Source organism: Panicum virgatum, chromosome 6N, assembly GCF_016808335.1.
Source record: "Panicum virgatum strain AP13 chromosome 6N, P.virgatum_v5, whole genome shotgun sequence".
NCBI lineage: Eukaryota > Viridiplantae > Streptophyta > Magnoliopsida > Poales > Poaceae > Panicum > Panicum virgatum.
In genome coordinates this window covers 20,309,906-20,336,193 of record NC_053150.1, presented here as the reverse complement: position 1 = coordinate 20,336,193, position 26,288 = coordinate 20,309,906, and the positions used below count along the sequence as shown (strand labels likewise).

At 45.9% G+C, this 26,288-nt stretch overlaps 2 protein-coding genes across 2 annotated transcripts; one reads left to right on the top strand and one right to left on the bottom strand.

Annotated features, from left to right (window-relative positions):
• Positions 1 to 8,345: 8,345 nt before the first annotated feature.
• LOC120679370 (lysine histidine transporter 1-like) lies at positions 8,346 to 11,553 on the bottom strand. Its single transcript, XM_039960948.1, has 8 exons — positions 11,156 to 11,553; positions 10,724 to 10,881; positions 10,089 to 10,475; positions 9,571 to 9,964; positions 9,348 to 9,453; positions 9,137 to 9,228; positions 8,949 to 9,017; positions 8,346 to 8,839 (listed from the first exon to the last, which is right to left on the bottom strand). Exons 1-8 carry the CDS (start codon positions 11,195 to 11,197, stop codon positions 8,741 to 8,743), a joined length of 1,347 nt encoding a protein of 448 aa, XP_039816882.1. The 5' UTR covers positions 11,198 to 11,553; the 3' UTR covers positions 8,346 to 8,740.
• An 8,413-nt stretch (positions 11,554 to 19,966) lies between these two features.
• LOC120678007 lies at positions 19,967 to 20,782 on the top strand. The gene is made up of 4 exons (XM_039959172.1): positions 19,967 to 20,126; positions 20,221 to 20,351; positions 20,427 to 20,562; positions 20,715 to 20,782. The coding sequence occupies exons 1-4, from the start codon at positions 19,967 to 19,969 to the stop codon at positions 20,780 to 20,782; spliced, it is 495 nt and encodes a 164-aa protein (XP_039815106.1).
• The last annotated feature ends 5,506 nt before the right edge of the window (positions 20,783 to 26,288 follow it).

Here is a 26,288-nt window from a genome sequence, read left to right as displayed (position 1 = left end):
CACCCACGTGATTCCTCCCCACCCTCTTCCATCGGCTAGTCCCCTCCCGTGATATCTCCCCTTGTTGACGACAAAATTGGCAGACTATGCAGACCGGTCAGACTGGTATGCACAAATCGGTCTGACCGGTTAAGGTGACTTTGTCAAAATGCAAATTGGACTTTACCATTGCGTAGCTCTCGTCGAGACGATCGAAATGCATATGTAGAACACCTGATTTGGAATTCGGATGAGAGAGTTATGGCCTCTGAAAACTTGACACCGGGTCGGACTGGTCTGGTAGACCGGTCCAAACTGCACAGTCCGAGTTTGGAGTTATATTTTGATGCGAGATTTGTATAGAATTAGACTCCTGATGTGTAAGCCCTCCCCTCCCTATAAATATAAAGGGTCACGGCCGATTGAGCATATCCAATCGATCAAAACATATCAATCTAATACTTTTCGTTACTTTGCATTACTTTTTGTCTTCCTCAAACCCTAGCTCTTCCAACCCCATACTTGCTATTCTTCCTTCGTCTCCACGACGTCTGAAGGCGTTCTAGGTGGCCTGCCAATCCTAGAACAACACTACACGCGCTTGCCCTGATGGGGTCCCTCCCGGCAATCGTTCATCGGACTTCGCCGATCCTCACCGGCGACCGGTCTGACCGGTCCCATTGACCGGTCTAACCGCCCTGCGTAGGAGAGCTTCATCGAGCTGCTCCTCGCACCGCGCGTTTGAGCGCAATCGTGTGTTGGTCCTGATTCGGCGCCAACATATTTTGGCGACTCCGCTGGGGAAGAAAGATCTTGGTTATTTAAAAATCAATTTAATCTACTCCATCTACTACCATGGTGAAGCTGTCAAGTGGTGACGTTGATGCCAGCAACATTGTTAGGCCGACTGTTGATCAACTGTCGGCTGAAGATCGTCAAGCTTATGAAGCCTTCATCAAGAAGTGCGAAGAGGAGAACACACGGTGCAAAGAGAAAGAAATCGAAGAGAAGCGTCAGTGGTTATTGTCTCACTTCTTCAGGAACCGGAAGGGTGAAGTCTTCAAGGACAAGGAGGTGGTTATTCTTTCGGACGAAGAAGAGCAAGCCAAAGCTAACAATAATTTAAATACTTCAGCATCACCTATTACTATGGAGCAAATTAGTCAATTACTAGTTGATGGTCAGAAGAAGGTGCTTGCTACTGTCCAAAACATAATTGATAAGTCATTAAAAAAGCAACCCTTGGCCAATGATAGTAGTGCTCCTATGTCTAGTGTTGCTGATACTTTTCAAAATCATGCTATGCCACCTGAATCATCAACAACACCTGCACCATAGTATGGCATGCCGATGAATTTTTATGATGGTCAGAAACCTCCAGAGCAATACAATGCGAGTGGAGCGGTCAAATTGGTTTCACAAACCGGTCAGACCGGTCTTGGTGGACCGGTTCCAACCGGTCAGACCGGTTTTCTGACCGGTCAGACTGGTCCTAGTGCTCTGGTGGCGTATCAGGCTTCTCCTGAACCAATTGCTAGCATAACTCCTGTTCAGACTGATTTTAGCTGAACAAATGGATTTACTGGTTATTGTGTTCCTCCATACGCCACTATGACATATAATCTATATACTATGCCTCCCCAAAGTTCGGGCTATTCATATGGAGCAATGCCAAACAATGGCTATTCGCAGCAAACACTATATACACAGCCGAATCATGCACCACAAATGCTGAATAATTCTAATATTAGTGTTCAAAGGGCAAATGATTTTTAATTTAATCAAATACTTGAGAAACATAAGTAAGATTTAGCTGTTATGTTTAAAGAATCGTTCGGCATAGAGCTGAAGGATAAAACTCTTATTTGTCAAAAACCATATCCTGAGAGTTTTGCTTCCATACCATGTCCTCAGAATTTTAAGGTGCCTGAATTTATTAAATTCACTAGGGAGGATAGTAGGACTACATGGGAGCATGTTAGTCAGTTTAATGCACAAATGAGAATCTATGGTAGTCTTGATCATTTAAAAATTAGAATGTTCCCGTTGTCATTATCTGTTACTGCTTTTTTTATGGTTTTCGACATTATCTCCTAATTCTGTCCAAACATGGTCTCAATTAGCGCGTAAATTTCATGAGCATTTTTACAATGGTGATAATGAATTGAGCCTATGTCGTTTAACATCGGTTAAGCAAAAGCATGATGAATCTGTTGCTAAATATATTAGAAGATTTAGAGATACAAAAAAACCGATGTTATATCTTGGTTATTTCTGAAAAGGATCTTGCCAAATTAGATCTTAATGGTTTGAGGACTCATATTAAAGAAAGATTAGAAACATATGAGTTTCTAACCGTTAATCAAGTGTTGCAAAGGGTTTTGGCTCAAGAAAGCCGAAGTAAGAATGCAAAGTTTAAATCCGATTGTCTTGGTATGCATGTGCTACAAGGTGAATTTCAAACGATGAGGATAATGAGGTATATGCTGCTGAGTTTGTGTGGTCGTCTAATGATAAGCCCAGCACTTGTGCTTCTTTAAAGCCGATTCCTAAAAATTGGCATGACGAGATTAAATTCACTTTTGATGTGACAAAGTGTGATAGAATTTTTGATGAGTTGGCAAAGCTTGGGAAAATTAAGTTCTCTCACACTATTCCATCAACGGATGAATTGAAGCAGCGCGCATATTGTAAGTTACACAATACTTTTTCTCATGCCACTTATGATTGCAATGTTCTTCATAGACAAATACAATTGGCCATAAATGAAGGACGATTGGTTGTTCCTGCAATGCAAATTGATCAAAATTCTTTTCCCGTTCATACACTTGAGTTGTCAAATCCAAAAGTGTTGATTCGGCCGCATCAAGCCGAAACGGCTAAAGGGAAAAATGTGATCATTGGTGAAGAAAAGCCTGAGAAAAAGGTGCTACATAACCAGACCTTCCGAGTTGCAACAAAGGCTTCAATGCTCGGGGGGGGGGGGCAAAGCAAGAAGAAAGAAGCCAACAACAAATCGACCGGTCCGACCGGTTCCAGGAGCGGTCTGACACGTACGACCAGTCTGACCGGTGCTAAGACCGGTTTGACTGGTGCCTCCAATGGATCTGGAAATTCTTCCAAGACCGAGAACAGAACAAGGCCGAGCTTCAAGGAACTCTTGGCCAAATATGAGGAGGGAATTGTCTAGAAACAGAAGGAGAAATCAAGCAAAATCAAGGATATGAAGCCATCCTCGAAACATCAAGAGCGATCAGGTCAAGGTAATTATGCCACATCTGATGGACGATTGCTCCATGATATTGCTGGTATCCTTATTACTATGCATATATGGATTATAGTAGGATGCATATGCAGTCATATTACATTCAATATCCTCCTATATATCCAAGTCATACTTCATCACAAAGACTGATTGTTGCTAGCAATAATCAAGTCAAAGAAGATGTTGATCGCATCAAAGGGGTAGAGAAGAGCGCAAAACAGGATTCAAAGTACTTACAGCCCAGGTGGTGTCCCTCAGGCTTGTCTCATACCCAAAAGAGAAAGCTGCAATGAATGCGTAAGAAAGAGTCTATGGAGCAACAAGCAGAGGTTGTATCAGCAAAGTCGGCGACCATAAAGCAGGTATGGAGGCCTAAACAAGTTGTTTTGTCATCAGTTTGAAGAAGAAGCAAGATACGACCGATAGAATTTATCGCCCTTAAAACAAAATATGGCCGATGCATGTTTTTCATCGTCCTTAGACAATTTTGGTCCAAGTACTTATTTTTTGGTATGCAAGCATCACAAAAAAACAGAGGGGCATATGTTGACGACCAAAATTAGCAGACTGTGCAGACCGGTCAGACCGATATGCACAAACCGATCTGAGCAGTCAAGATGGCTTTGTCAAAATGCAAATTGGACTTCACCATTGCGTAGCTCTCATCCAGACGATCGAAATGCATATGTAGAATGCCTGATTTGGAGTTTAGATGAGAGAGTTATGGCCTCTGGAAGACTTAACACCGGGTCGGACCGATCAGACCGGTCCAAACTGCACAGTTCAAGTTTGGAGTTGTATTTTGATGCGGGATTTGTATAGAATTAGACTCCTGATAGGGTAAGACCTCCCCTCCTTATAAATATAAAGGGTCACGGCCGATTGAGCATATCCAATCGATCAAAACATATCAATCTATTATTTTTCGTTACTTTGCATTACTTTTTGTCTTCCTCAAACCCTAGCTCTTCCAGCCCCATACTTACTGTTCTTCCTTCGTCTTCGCGACGTCTGAAGGCGTTCTAGGTGGTCTGCCGATCCTAGAACAACCCTGCGCGCGCTTGCCCTGACGGGGTCCCTCCTAGGCAATTGTTGGTCGGACTTCACCGATCCTCACCGGCGACCAGTCTGACCGGTCCCATTGACCGGTCTGACCGCCCTGCATAGGAGAGCTACATCGAGCTGCTCCTCGCGACGCGCGTTCGAGCGTAATCGTGTGTTGGCCTTGATTCGGCGCCAACACCCCTCCCATTCCCTTTCCTCTTTCTCTTGATCTCTTTCTTTTTCTGGATCTAGCGGTGCGGCAGCCGGCGACGGGGAGGTGCGGCTCTCCAGCTCGCACGAGGAGGATGGGGGAAGCAGTGGCGAGGGCGCTCGCTGAAGATGGGGGCAGTGGCGATGAGGCCTTTTTTCTTTTTGATTATTTTTAGGTGCAAAAGTATTTTGCAAAACTTTTTTTCCAATCTTTTTTATTTTGATTTTAGATGCAAAATTTTTTACAAAATATTTTTTTTCCAATTTTTTATTTTTTATTTTTGGATGCAATTTTTTTTTCAAACTTTTCATTTTTTCTCAAAATTTTTCTCTCCAAATTTTTCTGAAAAGTTTCTCTAAATTTTTTATCAGAAAACAACAAAAAATACTAAAAAAGAAAAAAGGAACAGTCGGAAATTCTACTGTAGGGAGGCCCGTAATTTAGCCAGACCCCTCCGCCCACCCTCCACTCCCCTACCCTTCATTCCACTGCCCCTCCATCGCTCCCCTCCGCCGCAACCGTTCAAGCACGGCACCGCCACAGCCTGCCGCCTCTGCTGCCAGCAGCTGCCCCATCTCGCGCTCCTCCGCCCTTCCCAGTTCCCAGTGTCCACTAGGTAGAGGCCTTGCCCCTCCCGGTCGGGACTGCACGTCAACGGCCGTCGAGCAGTGCTGCAAGGCTGCAGGTCACCATAGGCTGTCAAGGTGAGCATTTTTCTCTTTTTAATCGAAGCTATATGTATTGTGCTTGTGCGCCACAATTGGTTGATACTTTTACTGCATATCTGTACTTGTTGTGCTCTCAATTTGACTATGGCAATAACCTGTTACTGTTTTCACTTGAAATTGTACTTGATGTCATCCTGATTCTGTATCGCTGACACATAAGTGTAAGGATAACTATTCTTAAAGCCAGCAGGCTGCAGATCCACATAGACTGAATCAGCATTAGCACTTGGAACTCGAGCATCCATTTGTTCTTCTCAATATAAGATTATTGTCATGGAATCGCCAAAGGTTGTTAGCTCAGTTGGTCTGGGCGCAGTCAGCGGCACCCGCAGGTGAGGGGTTCGAACCCCCACCGGGGCGGATTTCCCCGCCCGCGGACAAAAAACCACATCGCTGTGCTCTTGATGAGTTGGGCTGTGTAGTCAGCCTGGGCCCGGCCCGGTAGGTAACGGCCCCAAGAACGTGGCACCAGACCCAGTGGGCTGAGTTGTCAGCTTGGGTCCGGCCCGTTGGGTAACGGTCCCAGGAACGTGGCACCAGTCCCAAGCTTAAGAGCCGGGGTTCGGGGGTTTCTCGGCTGGGTCAACTTGACCTCTTTTTAATTGTAACGCCGCTAGGGCGGTCTTTCCTGACAGTGTTTTTTTGTTTGAAAATTTTTGAATACGAATTTGAATTATTGTATCTGAAATCTTGAGTTTGAATTGGGGTCATCACTATGCTTTAGAAATATTTGCATTTGAACTGTAGCCTTGTGATAGGAAGGATATATATAGAGAGTAACTTGAAATAGGAAAGAAAAAATAGGGACCAAGAAGTAGGGACCCTTACTGAAATTAGGTGCAAAAAATAAAACTCCAAAAAGTAGGAAAAGTCCCTACTCAAGAAATAGAGGTTACAGCTGGAGTTGCTCTAACGGAACGCATCTTCCGAAAGTTGAGCTCGAAATCTTATCAGCCATGCCGGCCGCCACCGCAAGACTAGCTGCTGCACCCGGCACCGTCACCTTCCTGAAGCATGGCGTCGTGCTCCGGCGTGCAGGTGGCGGCTATTCTTGCAGATTTTTCGCCAGTAACGCCGTCCTCGGGGCGGCGCTCGTCCTCATTAAGCTCCTCGTCGTGGCGCCCCTCGTCAAAGTGCTCAACTGCGGCGGCGCTTACTCTGGTGTCATACGAGACGACATCCATGGAGCCGCCGCGCGGGCTCTGCTCGCCGGCGTCGCGTACCTCACCCTGTACCTGGCAGCCTAGGTGGCGGTCAAGGTCACCACCGTCTCCGCCGCCGTTGCGGCGTGCTCCGGCGGCGACGACGGCCACACATTCCGGGTGTTCCTGCGCGCGTGTGGGGCGCCCTCGCGGGCGCCGCCGCGACGTTCCCATCCGGCCTCGTCCTGGAGGCGGTCTGCCGCGCTGGCGTCAGCTTCCTGTTGCTGCCGGCGGCCTTCCTCTCGCGCCACTCGTCGTACCCGGGGTTTCTGGTCCTGCCCAGCTCGGTGCCCCTGCTCCTCGGGGGCGTCTTCTACTTCTACCTCGTAGTCGTCTGCGACGTGGCCGTCGCCGCGTCGGTGGCGGAGCACCTGCCGGCGCGAGGGAGGATCGGCGGCCCGGGAGCCGTGGCGCACGCGCGTGGTGGCTCATGCGCGGCGCCGCGGCGCGAGCTCTGCTCCTCGCCGCGGCGGCGCTGGCGCTCCGCACGGCCCCGTCGGGCCGGCGCTGCCGCACAGCGCGGATGTGGAAAGCGACGACGTGGCATTCGTGCTGGACGGTCTGCACCGCGCCGTGAGGATAGTTTCCCCGGTGGCCCTCACGGCGTACTACTTGGAGTGCAGGAAGAGCAAGGACATCAAAGACAAGGCTGGCCCTGCAGATTAGATAGGTGCACCTTAGAATCGGTGGAACAGATTTGTGAATTGTGACGGAATATTAGGGGTCCTCACCTACTGTGCAACATTTTTATATATGGAGTCTAGAAAATATTGAATCAAGTACTCACAAATATTCAGGGGTTCAAATATAATGATGGAATCAGCATCATTATGGTTTTGGATAGAGGAAAATATAAGAGGAAGAAACAAAATTGCAAAAACCAAAAATCAAATTGGGCAACGAATTGGGCTTCATGAGTGACCAGGCCTAATTAAATTATGGGCTGTTGTTGGGTCGCAGCTCTGAAAGCATCTTCAAGAGTACCCAAAACACTTACCAAAAATCTAGTTTAGGCATCAAATACAAAAAAAATCTCCCTAACCGAGCCAAATTTCCGTTGGTCCTTGGCACTCCCCATCGCTGAGATCGACGGCTCAGCGACGGAGGAAACACCGACCCGTGCAACCTGCTGTGAAGATTGCAGGGCCTGCACACTGCCGTCAATTTGTTGCCCTGGCGCGTCGCCGGCGGTCATCGAGTCCTCCAGGTTCCAGGCACGCGGCTGCTAGCCCGGCCCCCGGCGAACCGAGTCGGACAAGCCAGCAGAATAATCCGAAGCTCTCTGCCATACATCTCCATATAAGTAATGTAGTTCTGCGTTGGCGCCCTAGCTTCTAATTCCTACTGATCTGATCCATTGGTCATGGCTGCCCAAAAAGCACACTCCGGGAGCAGGCAGTGTTTGCTATTAAATCCTCCGTGGGATAAATACAAAATCTAGGCCCACCTCATGATGACGTGTCGATGTTTAAATTTGTTTTGGGAGAGTACTTTTGGGAACTGTTTGGGAGATGTGCTTTTTTTCACTCCCAATAATTTTTTGCAAGGTTCCATAACCAGAATTTTTGTTGGCGATTGGTTGTACAAAATTAAGGATATGACACTTTTGGTTTTAAAGAGAGAGAAACTGCGGCAACCCTTGAGTTAATGGATTTTTTTTCACATATACTACTCCCTCCGTTCCATAAAAGTGGCACCCTACATTTGAAAAAATATCATAAAAAGTGCAATCCTAAAAATTCTCAAAAAAGCTGCAAATTGGATCTCAACTATATGCCTAATTAAGCAGTTAGATTTAATTTGCATGCCAAAAATAACTACTTGTGGTCAATAAATAAGGGTACGAGACTCTTTTTGTACCACCACTATTCTGTCTGAAAAATTTAGAATTGCTCTTGGGATGGAGGGATAAATAATAAATATGAAAGCGGCCAAAAACATAATAAATTATAACATTAACATGGGTCTCTCTTTCAGTGTCCCAACTTGAGGGTACAGTAAGCCGTGGATGAAAGAAATACAAACCACTGAGCCCTTGCTCTCCCACGTGCACATAAAAGCCAATAGTCCACCCTTGAAAAATAGATAAATGCCGCGTACATACGTCTTTGACTAACTCGAATCGATCCCCTGGTCTAGGCCTATCTAAATGAACCACTAACTAGGTTCATCATTCTCTGGATCAAGTTTTGATTTGATACCATGGCTGATGAAGTTGCTTGACTGTATTTAGTTATTTTAGATAATGAATGGAAAAAGAGTGTTCTGGTGTTCTGCAGCTTGCCATGCATACGTCCCCAGCTAATCATATTTACTGGTAGAATTTGTATGTCTTGGCTGACAAAATGATCTGCCGGAGCCCTCCGATCGGTGACAACACCAGCAGCAGCACTCCAATGATAATGCAGATCTGAACAACATGGGGGACAGTCAGAAAATCAGAGGTCAACATTAGCAGGGGCATTCTACTGATGACAAAACAGAAGCTTCAATTCAGATGTGAAGGCATTTGTTCTTACCCAGTTGGTTAACCACGAGAGGCTGAACCTTTTGGGCTTGTAGACTGCGAGCCACATGATGCAGGGAAGCTGGAAGAGACAAGTAAGATTGGGTCAGGTCTCTGCCTCTCTGGTTACAATTCTAGACCTGATTTTGCATTGTTGCGGGAAAGAAAATTAGCCAATTACGGATCTGTGGAAAGGCTTACAAAATAAGTTGTTGGTGCGAAGGCTAATCCCCCAAAGAAACTGAGCAATCCGCCAAAGAAGGGGAAGCTGATGCCGATGAACATCGTGAACGCTGCACAGGTTGCAAGTAATTAGCTCATCTTGTTTGTTACAGTGTCAGTCTGTCAGGTGCCCCTTTGTTAAGCAAGCACACATTCAGAGTTCAGAGTTGAGTTCAGATAGAGGCATTACCGACGTAGAAAGTACGGGACGCGAGACGGAGTTTTAGGCTTGGAGCGAACCGCAGCTTTTTCACCAGAAACGACTCCATCATGTCGAACACCGGCATTGCGTAAACCTGTGCCGACAATGAAATTCAGTTCAGAGACGATATTCTACATATGCAGTTACTGAGTTTCATGTACCGGGCATGACATGAAAATTGAAAGCATCCATGTATTTCTATATATACTACCTGGTAACTGCCAATGACATGGACGACGACCATCATGTTGGCGGCGGCAATGAGCCACTTAGGCTTTGAAAGTGTGATGAGGATGTTGTCGTCGACGCTGTTGCCGAAGGCCCAGTACCCAACGAACGTGACGGGGAAGTAGCACAGTGCGACGATGATGTAGGCGACGAGCGCGCCCTTCCACATGGCGTGCTTGGATGGCTTCTCCGGCGTGGACGGCATGGTAGCCTGGATCTCCAGCACCACGTTGTGCCCCGAGTACGCGAACGCCACGTCGCCTAGCCCCCCCAAGACGCCGAACACCCTCCCCGGCGTCGTGGACGCGCGCAGGTCGTAGTCCACGTTCGCCTCCCTCCCCTTGTGCAAGGATGCGCCCCACGCGATTGTCGAGTAACTAGTAGCACAAGTAATGTTCATGTCGATGATCATTAAAGGCATAATTTAAGCTATATAGTCTGTTTTCAGAAATTTGCCGGATGCGCTACAGTAGTTGGGTATAGTAGGTTATTAGTTCTTACCTGATTGACATGACGGCGGCGGCGAGGGAGACGCCGGAGATGGAGTTGAAGTTGGGGAGCTGGGAGAGGACGAAGTGGACCGAGGCGAAGATCATGATGAAGTAGGAGAGCTTGATGTCCTTGCACCCGCCGTCGCAGATGACGTCGTGGAACTTCTTGAGGGACTGGCCGCCGGTGACCATGTAGATGATGTTGAGGCTGACCTCGACGACGAGCTGCTGCGGCACGACGATCCAGAGGCCCAGCTTCTCGCCGAAGACGTGCTGGCCGAGCTCGTGGTAGCGGTCGAAGCGCTTCCCGGGCACCATCTCGTGCATCTCCACCATCTGCCATAGCGTGTAGAGCGTGATGATCCAGGACAGGATCATCACCACGATGCCGGGGCCCCTGCGGATTTGAGTCGAGTCGTCGTGGTTGGTCAAAAACTCAAAACAAATAAATCGATCGGGCGGCTGAAATTTCGCAAGTTTGTTGCATTGGTCAAAATTCCTAACCACCAGAGGTCCATTCACAACTGAACAGAATTATATTGAGGAGATCGAAATATCGTAAGAGTTGACTACTGAATCATCAGTTTATGATGTCATGGCGGCGGCCGCGGAAGAAAAGAGAGAGATTGTGGACGTGGGAGTTACCAGCCGAGCTCGGACATGGCGTAGGGGAGGCCGAGGACGCCGGCGCCGACCATGGCGGTGACATTGTGGAAGGCGGAGTACCACCACTTGGCGTTCCTGGACCCGTTGATGGGGAGCCACTCCTCGAGCTTCTTCTCCTCCGCGGTCTTGGTGTCATCCTGCGGGGCCGGTTAGAGTTAGAAATTAGCTGTTCTTTTGGAAATTAGTTGTCATTAATTAGGCCTGACACCCGCCCATTGAACCATGACCAAGGATAGATAGGAAGCTGCAGAGTTTTCAGACCTCGTTTGCACCCAGAAACGAGATCCATCCAAAGGTTCTTGTACTTTGGGAATCGCAATCCATAAACAATGAGAGAGAGAGAGAGAGAGAGAGAGAGAGAGAGAGAGAGAGAGAGAGAGAGAGAGAGAGAGAGAGAGAGAGAGAGAGTACCTTGGCAGGAGGAGGGTAGCTCGCGGGCGCTTGGGTCCCCATGGCTGCTGGATGGCCCAGAGCCTTGAGCAATGGAGGGAGCTGGAGAGGGTCGCAGCAGAGACGAAAGATGGAGGCGGCGGGCGTATGAATGAAGAGGAAGAAGAGCCGGAAGGCAGGTCAGGCTAGTCTCTTCTTTACTGAGCGCAGATGGGAGAGGGGAGAGTGTGCGAATCTATAGCCCGGACGATGCGGTCGCCGAGGGCAACGACCCGGCCGGGGCGTCCCCGATCACGGGTGGCCGCGGCCACTCGCGCGACTGATAGCTTCCCGGACCTCGGGGAGTTCGTTGCTTTTCTTCTTCTTGATTAACAACAGAAGAGATCGGGGGAGTTTGTTTACTCGAACATCTCCGAGATACACGCCGTGTAGAAACAGGGTTAAATTTATTTAATCTGCTGCTCCACAGTCCTGCGATTTGAGATAGCTCACACGCACGTGCCCGTCTATGACTCGACGACCTCGCTCGTTCGGTGGTGAGTCGAAGAAAGGTTGGACCTGTTGTTTTCCGAATAAAAAAGGGTTCGATCAGTCCACGCTGGAACCTGACAAGCAAGTCGCCCTGCGTGCGTGTCCTCTTCAGACTTGAGGGATTGATAAAAATCAGAGCCCAAACTTTTGACTCGTCAACCCCTCAGTCGTCCATGGTGACAGCGACGGGTTTCACTAATCGACCGGGCCGCTAGCTGAACACGGAGGCCGGCGATAGACGAAACCGAAAGTCGCAGCATCAGCAGCTGGTAGTAGGAGAGGAGCGAGGGAATTATACTCCTCAACCTCAGTCGTCCATTATCCCACGGCTTGGTCGACTCGAGGGCTAGACGTCTCCGTGCGTGCGGAACCAAGACTGCTGGATCATCCTTGCATCTCTACGACCTGACTCTCCTCTCCCCTCCTCTCGCTGTTTATCTTCTTATTGGACCGGCGTACTTGTGCATTTGTGATTTGTCTAACTATCTCCATCGCCTCCGACGACTAACACACTGTTTGTTTTCACATACTTTTCTTTAGCTTCTGTCACATCGAAGAAAATCTTATCATTTAGTAGTATCAAATAAAATCTATTTATAAAATTTTTGACAGATGAGTGTTAATTTGCGAGACGAATCTAATGAGTATAACTAATTCATAATTTGCTACAGTGATGCTACTGTAACAATTCACTAATCATGAATTAATATACTTATTAGATTTGTCAAGCAGTTTAGCCCTAGAGTTCGTCAGTTAGTTTTGTAATTAATTAATACTTATAAATATTAATTTTTTAATGTGACATGATTTAAAGTTCCCTTGAAACTAAACAACCCTTAAAATTAAAATTTGGAAGCATGCAGGCGAAAGAAGACACCTGAGTCTCGTACGCTGCAGCCTGGCAGGTCAGACGTGTCCTGTTCATTGGATTAAAAAAGAGTAAAATGTGCGCCTGAAGATTCCATTCCAAGTTTGACTCCCGGCCCCAATCACGCGTCTTGGCTGCCTGCCGGTGAAAGCGACGACGGGCATGTCGACTGTTGGCTGGTAGCAGGAGGTCGACGGGGACGGTTGGGCGGCGACACGCGCGGAAGGAAAGACTTGGGGGGATGGATGGATGCAGACGAAACCTGCTGGATCGTCGACTCGACGACTTGACTGGCCCTCGTGGGTTGGACTCGTGCTTGCTGCTGTCCTGTAGCTGGGGGGGGGGGGGGGGGGGCTGCACATGGGCATGGGCGCGCCTATACATGGAGTCGAATTGAATTGCGATTACACATACAAGCGGCCGGTCGGCTGCTCGGTATTAATGGAAGGTTTTATAGTGTTTCATGCACACTAAATAAATTGTAATATAAACAATTTGAATAACATAACAATGATTTAAATAAAAGAGATAAGAATGAGTTTTATCCAAATGAAACTTTGTATACACTGTTTTCAAGTCATTATGTGTCTTACAATTATATGCAATAAGCACATATGAAATACTAAAATTGAAATCTTACATTGTAGGGATTGTTTCTTCTCAAGATATTTTATAGTATAGGGCAGTATTGGAAATAGTGAGATGAAACCACCCACTGGAAATGGCCTAATAAACAAAGGTAAGAGCTAAGTCATCGGATAACTATAGCATTTGAAAAGAAAAAGAAAACGTCTAAATTACTCCCCTCAACTATAGTTAAAATTTGGATAACTCTCTAAACTATCATTTGGTTCATTGTAGCCTTCAAACTATGCCATTTAGTTTAAATTACCCTTTAATACAATTTGTTTTTTCCATTTCTCCATATATAGGTGGAGTTTTAAGTTGAAATTTTACAAGATGATAGTACATATCATAACACATATTAGAAAAAATATATCATAAATTTTCTTCATTATTTTGATAGGTTAGGATATTATAAAATAAATTAATCATTGGAGTTCAATACTATATGAAAACAAAGATGAAAATTTATAACAAATTTTTTAATACGCATTGTGATGCCCACTACTATCCTGGAAAATTTGAAAATTAAAATTCAACTTATGTATGTAGAAACAAAAAAGATAAATTGTATTATTGGGTGAAATAAACTAAATGGGTGCTTAGGGGTAACATGGAACCAAATTATAGTTTCATGGGCCATTCAGATTTTGGCTCAACTTGAATGGAGTAAATTGGTGGGTTGTTTCCAGAAAAAATCTAGCTCCTCTCTAATGCCGATTGCCAAGTGCGGGGGTATTTCAACGTGTATGCTTGCCCGTGTTCTAGTGGATATCAAAACACTGGGCCCATAATTGCAATTATTCATTTAACCTCATGCATTATTAATTTATTTTAGAGGGAACAATGGAAGACTGTCGTTTTAACATAAACAGTGTTTATTTTTGCGGATAAACCTAAACAATGTTGCAGGGGCAACATGAGTGCATTATAAAAAAAAGAATAGGACTATACGCCGTATTCGCATGGCTGTGGATGATGGCTGGTGCTGATTTGTTATGAGAGAACAGTACTGCTGACTGGCTGGTAGCTGGTGGCTGGTGCTGATTTAGTATGAGAGAACAGTACTGCTGGCTGGTTGGCTGACAAGCTAAGCGAACATAGCGAATAGTTGTGCCTGTTGTTATGTTTTTGTCATTGAACAATTTTTGCTATATGTTTTTAGATAAAAGGAAGGCCCAGCCTTGAACACTCTCAGGAGATGTCTGCAGCCAAATGAGGGATATGCCCACGAATTACTAGAGTAGCTAGAAGGCTAAGTTTCAACCTTCTTCTATGTTCCTGCTTCAATCTTGCAAAGTCTTCACACAACACCAATCCATCACATATCTCATCTGCTTCGAACTTGATGTCAGGATCATCTGTTGCTTGTGAAGTCTCATCACGTAAACCTCCACCTACCACATAGGTGTGAGGAGATATCGAAACTAAAAAACTATTAGTAGATATATGTGATGATAAATTATTGTTTACTAAAAAGCTATTGTTCATTAGTTTTTTAAAAATACATTACTGATTGATAAATATTCTATGGATATAAATTCTTTGATAGTTTTTTCAGCTAGTATGCTTATACGCCCTATACAAGTACATCAGAATCGCTGATGACACCCCATCATAATCTGCACCAAATATGCTCAAGGCAAGGTGCGACTTATACTACTTAACTTACCATTCCCATTATTTAGTATGTGGTTTGTATGAAAAAGTGCTAAAGTATCACAATGATAACAACTGGTCCATAACCAACCCATGGAAGCCTAACTATTTGGATTCCACTCCCAACATCTCCTCTCATGCTTGATTGATTTCGATTCTGCCTAGCTCCTTGCCTTTGTTATATTTAGTAGAGCTGAATTTACTTGTGTGTCATACTACCTCTTATCCAATGTCTATCTTACCCCTGTTCTGCCTGCCTACACAATTTAGTCGCCGCCTTCCCTGCGGAATATAAATGACACCCCGGAATACTCTGTGTAAAATGCTTCACCGGTAATTCCATCCGCTTGCAGAATGATTCATGGTTCATGATAGTTTTGTTTCCAGTAATTGCTCTATGAGATGTCAAGGCATTTCTGGTGCTATTACCGGGATCAGGCTAAATAACCTTGCTTCTAAAGTAGACGTTACCAAATACCAATAGTTTGAGTTCCTTGAGAAAGCTCTGGAAGGCAGTATCAATGAAATGCGACCCTCCGTCACTTATTACCATCCTCGGTGTGCCAAACCTCATAAATATAGTCTCATGGAACATCTTAAGGGCGTGCTTAGCATCTGCAGCTCTGCATAGCAAGACTTCTACCAATTTGGAGACGTAATCCACGGTGACTAAGATATACTCGCAATTATGGGACTTTGGAAAAGGTCTCATATAGTCGATACCCCATACATAAAAAAGTTTAACTTGAAGATTCTATGTCAGGGGCATCGCATTGTGAGCTATGATGCCTCCATGCTTCTGGCAGTTTGGGCATCACCGTATGAAATCCTTAGTATATTCATACATTGATGGCCCAAAGAATCCACTTTGCCAGATTTTCGCTTGGGTGCGAAAGACACCATAATGTTCTTGTCGGTGTTTACCGCCAAGCCTGCACAGGGATAACCTTATCAGTAAGGTTTGTAGGTAGGGATCGACTGCTCTGGAACTCGATGGTGCAAGGAACACAAAGATTTAGACAGGTTCGGGCCGTGAATTGCGTAATACCCTATGTCCTGTGTGGTGGTTTATATTGCCTTAGGTGTTGATGATGTTTTGAGGGGGTCCCCGCCTGCCCTTATATATCCAAGGGAATATGGTTACATGGAAAGTCCTAGCCGAGTATAATTGTAGTCCTATTACAACACAATAGAGTAGTTTCCTTTGTACTGCAGCTAGTTCTACGCCTATTCGGGTAGTTACAAGAGAAGTAAGGTATATCTATGAGCTATCCCTAACTCTAGAACATTCTATGCCTATAAGTAGTCCTGCTGCCCCGGGTCTGACAAGCCCCCGAACTCTTCGTAGCCGAGTCCTGCAGGCGTCGAGTACTTGGCTGGGCGTCTTCGAGTACTTCAAGTAGTCAGAACATCCTTCTGGTTGCCTCTGGGCCTTCCTTCAGATCCGTCGAGTATTCCTCCAAGTACTTCCGGTTGCTATGAGGCTGTGAGGTGCTCAAGCCCCCGAAATCTTGATCATATATGGTGCGCGAAGTACTCGTACTTCACATGGAGTAGCCCCCGAGCCTTAGGTTGAATCGCAGAATCAGGTTGAGGGTCACTTTAGTCTTTTTCCTTCATTATTTTCAAAAAATTTGAAAAATAAATCTCTGATGCACATATCCCGCAGCCTCCGAGCCTTAAATCAAAATCCCTTATACTGCGGGTAGCCCCCGAGCAAAGATTTGGAATTAAGGATCTAAGACATGGCATCGGATTTTATTCTTCAGAATATCTTCAGGTTTAATCAGATCTGGTATCCAAAAAGACCCCTTTTTCGGGTAAAAGACCCCAAAAAATGATTCGATTGGATACGCCACACTGATTGCACCCGAAATATCTTCAGAAATAAAACCCGAGATGTACATCTCTTTACTATTTGCTCATGTGGGACTGTACTACATGGAGAATCTTGCATTATTGCGTCCGTGAATGCTGCCACTGTAGCTTCACGGGTTACCCTCCAGTAAGGTCCCTTTGTGGCTATAAAAGATGGGTGAGGAGTGTTTTGCCAGAAGCACCTAGGTTCAGAAGCTATGGTTTGCGTTTGGTGTTCTTGCTCTCGCCCTCCTGAAGTTTGTGTAGTCCTTTCCAACAAAAGATGCAAGAAGAGAACTTGCGAGTGACAAGAGAAGTCCCTGCTACCTCATCCTGCAACCCCAATGCTCTCATCGGATTTATTTTGGAAATCATGTCCTTGCATATTCCAATGAGGCAGGTTCTCTGTGGACTAGTTGCAGGTAATTGTGTCGCACTCTTGGGGTTGCCTGTTTCTGGGTACCCAAGAACTGACATCTCCGATAAGGAGACTTAATATTGTCACAACGTATTTAGGGAGAAGGAGAAATTTCTCCGCAAGATGCAACAAGAGACCTTGCGAGACAGTTACTGTAATCTGCCTCCAAACTCTTGAAACTTTTCTCCCAGAATACAAGTATCATTATTCCCTTTATGGGAATAACAAGTTTGTACTTTGTCACGGCCACGGTCCGATCTAGCTGCAGCAGGCTCTCAGGAAGCCAAGAAGTGTGCGTGCAGACCCGAGTCGTTGTAAAGTTAGTTAGGAAGAAGTACTCGAGATGTAATATCGAGTAGTTGTACTGTGTCGAGTACTTTTCCTTGTTCTGGAATGTAATCCCAATCTGAGTCGAGTAGTTGTCCAGGAATGTGAGTGTTTTCTTTTTCTAGAATATAATATTAGAAAAAGGAAATGTCTCAAAAAATCCCCCTTTTCCGCGATTTGCAACGGACTATTGGCTTTTGGAATGTTACCATGTTGCCACCACCACCACCAACAACAACATAGCCTTTTTCCCAAGCAAGTTGGGGTAGGCTAGAGATGAAACCTGAAAGAAATAAGTTCAAGATTCAGGCACATTGATAGCTAGTCTCCAAGCGCTCCTATCCAAAGCTATCTCTTTAGAGATATTCCAATCCTTAAGGTTTCTCTTAACCGACTCATCCCACGTCAGTTAAGGTCTACCTCTACCCCTCTTTACATTATCGACGCGCTCAAGAACCCCGTTACGCACCGGTGCCTCAGGAGGCCTTCGTTGGACATGTCCAAACCATCTCAGCCGATGCTGGGTAAGTTTCTCCTCAATTGGTGCCACCCCGACCGTATCCCGAATAACTTCGTTCCGGACTCTATCCCTCCTTGTGTGCCCGCAAAACCACCATGTTGCCACCGCCATTATAAAATAAAACGGTAACTAGGTTTTACCCCACCAGTCGCCATTCACTTTTACTGCTTAGCTCTATTCTTTCCTTCAAGCCCCCAGATCTACACTTCTTACTCCTCCTTGCTTCCCATCCCCACTTTAGGGTTTCCACTAGTGTATGCACGTGAAGCGCTCTGTAGATTTCCGAATGGCACCGAAGAAATCAAGCAAAGGGAAGGGTGTGGATGCGAAGCCAACCCATGAGGAAGGATGGATTACGAGTAAGTGCTCTGAATCCGACCTAGACACCCTAGTTTCTGCTGGTCTTTTGCCAGATAAATCCGTCATCCAATGGTGTCTTGCCTTGGGTGAGGATCGTCCGTATGAAAATACGGACGAAATCGTTGCTTTAACACCTTATTTGGAATGGGGATTGGGTTTTCTTGTTTGTTTTTTTTTCTCTAGGCTCCTGCGCTACTATAGGATCCAGCTCCACCATTTAACCCCAAATTCCTTTGTTCATATTTCAATCTTCATGCATTTGTGCGAAACTTTTCTGAGCATCGAGCCCCGTTTTGAACTCTTTCGATTCCTTTTCCACCTTAAACCGCAGCCAGATTCCTACGGTTTAGATGTAGTAGGAGGTGCGAGTCTTCAGCTTAGGAAGAGGAAGGATAGATTTTATATCCCTTATAGTCTTAGTAATAAAGTAATCGAATAGAAGCCCAAGTGGTTCTATGTCGAGAACCAGTGGGAGAGCGTCCCAGCGATTACTCCAGGCCCTCCGATTCAGTGGCCTGAGTGGAACAAGAAACCAGTCGACGAGAGTCAAATCTCTGAGCTACTCGCGTGAATTGCCGTTCTTAGGCAAAATAACGTGACTGGAGAGGCAGTAATGTTCGACTGGATGAAAAGAAGGATCCAACCGCTGCAGGTTCGGGAAATGCTTGGTTTCCAGTATCAGGGAACAATTGACTCATCAAGGTACTTGGAGGAAGAGATCTCGGATGAGGAGGTGTTTAGTCGAGTCCAACGACTACTGAGGGATGTGAAGAAAGTTCTCATTGTTCCTGATACATTCTTTGCTGCAAATCCTCCGAAGCAGGTACTGATAAGAGTAGTCGATTTAGTAAATATCGAGTACTTTTACCTTAGCATAATTCTAATAGAATTTGCTTTCTGTAGGAGGACGTGGAGCATTTTAAAATTAGTCCTCCACTGGCAGGCACTTATTCGTCCTTTTTACTTCTCCATGTGCTCTTATGCTGTGAACCAGGTTATATCATGTTCATATTTTTTATATAAACAGTACTTGACGTCTAACCTTGGTTGTGTAGATGAAGAGACAGGTGAGGAGAGGAGTGACAGGGATCACAGCCCTACTCCAAGTATTGATACCCAAACCATGCATCCAAGGGGTGCACGGTCGGTGGTGAGGAAGCGTCGCAGCTCCTCACAAACTACGAGCAACAGGTAAGTGGCTAGTTGATTTGGAATCGAGTACTTTCGTTTTTGATTTGCTAGTTTGAATTTGTATTTTTGCGTTTTCAAGTCTAGCGGCAAAGATGCCACGGACCTCAGCATCTAGGGATGATGCTGTGGTGGGACAAACTGTCCCTTCCACCATAGTGGACCTGTCAAAGGGGACTGGGATTACTCGAACGACGAGTAGTTCCAATGTAGATAATACTGATGATGCGGGTAAACAGGCCGTCGTTATGAGGATGACCTGAAAGTTGGGTGCGAAGAAGCTTGCCCTGAAAAGAGCGCCCATGTAAGTTCTTTAAAATTTGTACTTCTAGTTTTAGCCTTTGTATCGAGTAGCTAATTCATCTTTTTAGTGACACACTCCCGGGAGCAGTAGGGGATACTGAGGATGCCTCAGCCCCCAAATCAGCGGTGGAGAAGCTCCCGGGTACTCCAGATATGAGTGCTCGTGAGGCTGAAGACATGGTAGACTCCATGCTTCGGGATTCTCCACTACCTGACACCGAAAGGAGCGAAGAGAGGCTCTCGGATGGTAGTGGAAGCGACAAGCTTCCGGAAGAGGAAAAGGGCGAAAAGCTTCCTGAGGGAGATGGCGAGAAGCTACCTAAAGAAGCCCCTACAGGTAAACTTGTAATGCCTTATACTTGAAAAAGTACTTTTCTTTGCTCTTAGTTTGGTTAAGTAACCCAATTGTCCTCTAGATTCCCAAATGACAGGGAATACTATAGCGAGGGTCGAGGATGCGCCGCAAAAGGCAATTTCTGATGTGCGGGCGAGTACTTCCCAAGTCTCATCGGTAAGTGTCTTGCCGCAGGAGAAGTTGAAACTTGCGTACAAGCTGATGGGGGTAAGTAGTCGAATATTTCGAGTACCTAAGTATAGATCGAGTAATATATATTGATCTGTGTGTGTTCTTTGGCAGGAGGTACTGGGGCAAGAGGGTAACCAGGCCCAGGACAATACAGAGCTAAAGGCTCTGAAAGAGCGAGTAAAAACGCTCTCGTCTGAGAAGGCTGCCCCTCAAGAGAAGCTAAAGAAGCTCTCCAAAGCCAAGAAAGGTTAGCCTTTAGCATACATGATGCAGTCGACTAGTTATTCTGCTTGGTGTTTATAAGTTTTCTTTTAATTGAGTACACAGCTTGCACAAAATCTTTAAAGATTGAGAAAAGCTTGGTACTAGATCTAAAGATACTTATGTACCAAAATGCAGATGAGATTGAAAAGCTGAAGAAGATCAAGGAGGACACTGACCGGGAAGCGGTGACAACTCTGAAGTAGTTCAAGGAGCTGTCAGCGTCTCGGGACTTGATGCATCAGGCGCTTGAGGAGCTGGGGCCTGTGAGGGATGTTGCCCAGGTTGTGGTAGAGATTGTAGAGATCCCAGAAGAGAATGAAGACGAACCACTCACCTTGGCGGGGAAGCTTCTAAAAGTACCCGAATGTTTTGAAAGGTGCGTCTCCACAACCACCCGACAGTACATGGGACATGTACTCTGGTTGATGAAATCCTACTGGCCACAGATTCCTCTTGATGCTCTTGGGAAAGGCGCAAAGTCTGATTGTACTGATGAATAGTTCAATCAGTACTTGCAAGAGACCTCCGTGGTGGCTGACCAGATAGTGGAGACTCTAAGCAAGCCTAACTCCCCTTGATCTTGTTTGTAATTTGTATTGGCGTGAGGGCCGCAAGTACTTTTGAACAAATGTTGAATATTTGTGTAATATCAAGTACTTGTTTTATGGTAGGATTGTGGAATCCTTTGATGTGTCGAGTAATTGTACTTGAATATCCTGAGTTTTGGCAGCATCGCACCTACTCAATCGTGATGGTAAATATGAATAGTTGTATTCGTAGGTGCCTTAAGAGGCGAAGTATTCTCGAATGGGGTCGAGTTACGTGGTTCTAATCAGAACTCAAGTGCTGACCGATTAGGATTGAACCCCGCAGGATTTAACCAAGTGGGAAAAGCACTTCAAGAGAGGGTGTTTAAGCCGTAGCTTAATCCAATATTTCTTTGTGAAAAGAAATGCTTTGTTAGAGTGATGCTCTTATGGACTCAATTGTCTGGTTTAATGAGGGAAAAAACTCTTTGTCGAGTTGGTGGAGAGTTGGGAGCTTTGAGTGTTCTTTGATAGATAGGTGAACAGGAGGCTATTGACAACTACTCAGATTACTAAGGAAAACATAACTGTTTTTGTATCTCAAGCAAGCGAGTAACACCCGTCAAGTACTCGAGGCAAAAAGGTTCTGTAGTTGAAGCTCCCTTAGTAGTCTAAGCAAGCAGGAAACTTGTGTCAACCTATTTTAGAGTATCAAGAACTTGTTTATGCTCCTTGTAGGATTTTCGTAGTTGACCAGTTAGGGGAGACCTTGCTTGATCACCCAAAAAGCGTTCAAATTTTATGAAGATATTCCAGACTACTCGATCCAGCGAGTAGCATGTCCTATACTAGGACTGGATTGATTTCTAGAATAGAATTGTTAGGATGAACTCCGTCGAGTTAACCAAGATGTAAATATTTTAAAAATATCCAAAAAACTTACTCGAGCAAGGCGAGTAAGGTGTCCTACCCAAGGACTGGAGTAGTTTAGATGACAAGTCTGTTAGGATGAACCTCGTCGGGTTACCCAAGACAAAAATGTCGAAAAAACATTCCAAACCTACTCGAGCTAGCGAGTAGGGTGTCCTAACCAAGGACTGGAGTAATCCTTAAGACAAGTCTGTTAGGTATGAACCCCGTCGAGTTATCCAAGACGAAAATGTCGAAAGGATATCCAAAACCTACTCGAGCCAGCGAGTAGGGTGTCCTATCTCAGGACTAGAGTAACTCTTAGGACAAGTCTGTTAGGTATGAACCCCATCGGATTATCCAAGACAAAAATGTCGGAAGAGTATCCAAAACCTACTCGAGCCAGCGAGTAGGGTGCCCTTAACCAAGGACTGGAGTAATCCTTAAGACAAGTCTGTTAGGTATGAACCCCGTCAGGTTATTCAAGACAAAAATGTCGAAAGGATATCCAAAACCTACTCGAGCCAGCGAGTAGGGTGTCCTTAATCAAGGACTGGAGTAATCCTTAAGGCAAGTCTATTAGGTATGAACCCCGTCGGGTTATCCAAGATGAAAATGCCGAAAGGATATCCATGACTTACTCGAGCAAGGCGAGTAAGGTGTCCTCAACCGAGGACGAGTAATTCATAGGACAGGCCTGTTAGGATGAACCCCGTCGGGTTACCCAAGATGAAAATGTCGTAAGAATACTCGAAGTAAACCATAAGAACTACTTGATTGCTGCTCCGGTGTTGAGCATGGCTTTCAGAGTGATGTTGATGATGGGGTATTTTGCCACATGTGCGAGAGCCAAGTAGTCGATTTGCGAAGGAAAACAACTTTTATTTTGGATTTGTCGAAATTACAATAATTGTAAAATGACAGACTCTGACTCTTAAGATCTGCCCCTTGCCCGTTAGACGTGAGCAATGGTTTACATAAAAACTGTTCGAGGGTAAAACTAGTCGATACGGTGGTCGGCTAGATTTTGGGTAAGGTCTCCTTTAGGAGAGGCGCCCCAAGGGCCTTGCGGAGTGAGTCACACTCGAAGATCGTGTGAGATTTCTTCGGGTGGATGAAGCACTTGCGTAGTAGGGTCTTGTTGATCCTGTCCCAACCGAGAGGCATTCCTCCATGATGTGGAGTGCGTGGTTTACCCTAAGGATGGGTACTTGCCGGCTTGTACTTCTTGAAAGATGCTGTCAGACCCGGGGCAGCGGGACTGCTTATAGGCATATAATGTTCTAGAGTAAGGGATAGCTCATAAATGTACCGTATCTCTTTTGTAACTACTCGCATAGGCGTAGAACTAGCTGCGGTACAAAGAAAACAACCCGATTATGATGTAGTAGGATTCCAACTGTACTCAGCTAGGACTTTCCATGTAACTCTGTCCCCCCGGATATATAAGGGCAGGCAGGGACCCCCTCCAAACAAGCATCAACACCTAAGGCAATACAAACCACACATGACGTAGGGTATTACGCAAACTCACGGCCCGAACCTGTCTAAATCTTTGTGTTCCTTGTACCATCGAGTTCTAGAGCAGTCGATCCCTACTTACAAACCCTACTTCTAAGGGTATCCCTGAGCAGGCTTGGCGGTAAACACCGACAGCTTGCGCGCCAGGTATTGGATTTGGCGAGTTCACCAATAAATTCGATGGCCGGATCAAGCGACACCAACAACGTGCCGGAAGGCACAACCCTTGTTTTCGGTTTCTGGGCTTGCACGACTGACGGAACGGGAGGCTTTTCCAGCCACCATGTCACGCCTAACACGCCTAAACCAAAAACTTACTCCCAACTCGCCGGCATCCGCGAGACTACGGATCTTGACAAAGAAAGAGTTCTACTTGAACTCGACTCGGACAACTCAGGAAACGTGTCAACTCCGACCCGAACTCTTGGTTCAGTTGAGTTCGACACAAACTCCGATTCCGAAAAACATCACTTTTCCAAAACTCTTGGAAAATACTTGACACATCTCAAGATGATCAAATGCCCCAAGATAAAAAACTCAGGACTACTCGCTGCAGTAGATCAAGTTTCACGGTCAATTGAGGGCTACATCAAACTTGCAGAAACTGCTCTCGGCCCATCTACATCGTAGCAGATCTCTAAAGCGTTTAACCCACCACAGAAGAGGTCGGGTGATATGCTCTCAGGGATCGATCGGGTGAATTCGAAGCTTGCCGACTGCATTAAGATGGCTGAAAGCACTCTGCAAAATAAAGAGCAGAAAGCGGGAGGAGGAATCTGCAGATGGACCGTCTATCTCCAGAATACCTCAGAACCCTTCACCGAAACCTGCTCACACTCAGACTCCGAAACCAGTCGAGTCCAAGTTTGATCAGGACCTTGATCACTTCATGAACGGTCTCGAGAACTTTGAACCATTCGACGATCTCGAAGATTGGTCAGACAACATCGAGCTGTTCATGGATGCTATGGCCAGCCCACCCAAACATGCTGACACTCTTTGGGAATTGGCCAAGCTTAAAAAGGGAAAAGCCAAAGCTCTAGAACAATCCAATGATTCAATCTATGACAAATCTTGGATCAAAGAGCTTGAGGGACTGACTCCTACTCAATCATGGCTACACTGGATGAACGAGAATGCCCTCTGTGTAGAGATGGGCATCCCGCTTCTCACTCATCCAAAGCATACATACTCCAAAATTGGTGGACTAACTGATTCCGAATCCGAGTACTCTTCCAACTCGGAGGATGAGCTGGATAACCTAATCCAATACAACAAGCAAGTCGAGTCCAACTCGGCCAAGAACTCCAAGTCCGATCAGGACTCTCTCCCTAACTTGGTTATATATGCAATGCCGGAAGGACGGACAGTGCACCTTAGGAAGACACAAGATCCCAACACCTCCGGTTCACAGCTAGCGGATCTGCCTTACCAGTAGAGCACTCCTCTAGACCCGTCCTCAAGCAAACAAGACCAAGACATTCAAGACCTTTGCCGTGAGATCCTCATGGTTCGTATCTCTGAAGAACCCGAGGGTGATCCCACGGAGCGTCTCAACCTTGAAGACTACAACTCGGAAGATTTCGATGAGTACCTTTCCAATAAGATGGAAACTACTCCTCCCACAATCACTGAAGGGCAGACTGCTACCAAGGAGGATCCGCCCACTCCTCCGCCAGCGGTGACCGTCACCGTTCAACTGGATGAGCAGCATCCAGCAGAAGATCTCTACGAACGTTGTCGCTAGCTCAACCAAAAGAAGGCGTTCAGGCGACAGCATCTCGCTAACACCCTACAAGAGCAACAAGGCGACAACTACGACTACTCCAACTGCGACCTCCGCAGCGTGATCAACATTGGGTGCGACGCGCGCAACATCATCATCTCAAAGAGGAAGGAACGCGAGGAAGTCGAGGCATATAGCCCTTCTTCCAACTACCGCATCCCGCCAAAGGCTTCTGCATCCTTCAAAAAGCACAAGCCGGTAACCATCGGTACCCGTCCTCAAGGTAAACCGTGCACCCCGCATCAAGGAGAATCATCTCAGAGCAGAAACAGGATCGACAAAGTACTGCTACGCAAGTGCTTCGTCCACTCAAAGAGCTCTCACATGATCTTTAAGTGTGACTCACTCCGCAAGGCCCTTGGGGCACCTCTCCTGAAGGAAACCCTATCAATAATCTAGTCGACCTCTGCATCGACTAGTTCTACCTCGAACTTAGTCGACCATCATATCGACCAAGTTCCATCTTCGAATAAGTTTTATTCAGTCATGTAAACCATTGCTCACGTCCAACGAGCAAGGGGTTGGTCTTAAGAGTCAGAGTCTGTCACTTTACAGTTATGTAATTTTGACATATCCAAATAAAGTTGATTTTCTCCTATATCGACTACTTGGTTCTTGCTCATAGGGCAAAATACCCCATCTCGACAGTCACGCTCAACTTTGGAGTAGCTATCGAGTAGTGTCGGTATTTTTACCGCTCGCCTACCTTGGGATGCCCTAAGGTAGGAGATTGTTGGGAGCAGATCGCCGAATCTGGAACTTGAAGGTAAACGCAAGGACACAAGACACAAATTTAGACAGGTTCGGGCCGCTAGAATAGCGTAATACCCTACGTCCTGTGTGGTGGTTTGGTATATTCCACCCTGCGCTGGAGTGTTGTGCTCTGTTGAGCAATCTAGCTATCAGTTGGTTCATACCGATCTAGGTACACCGCCCTCTTTTATACAGTCCAGGAGGTGGAATTCT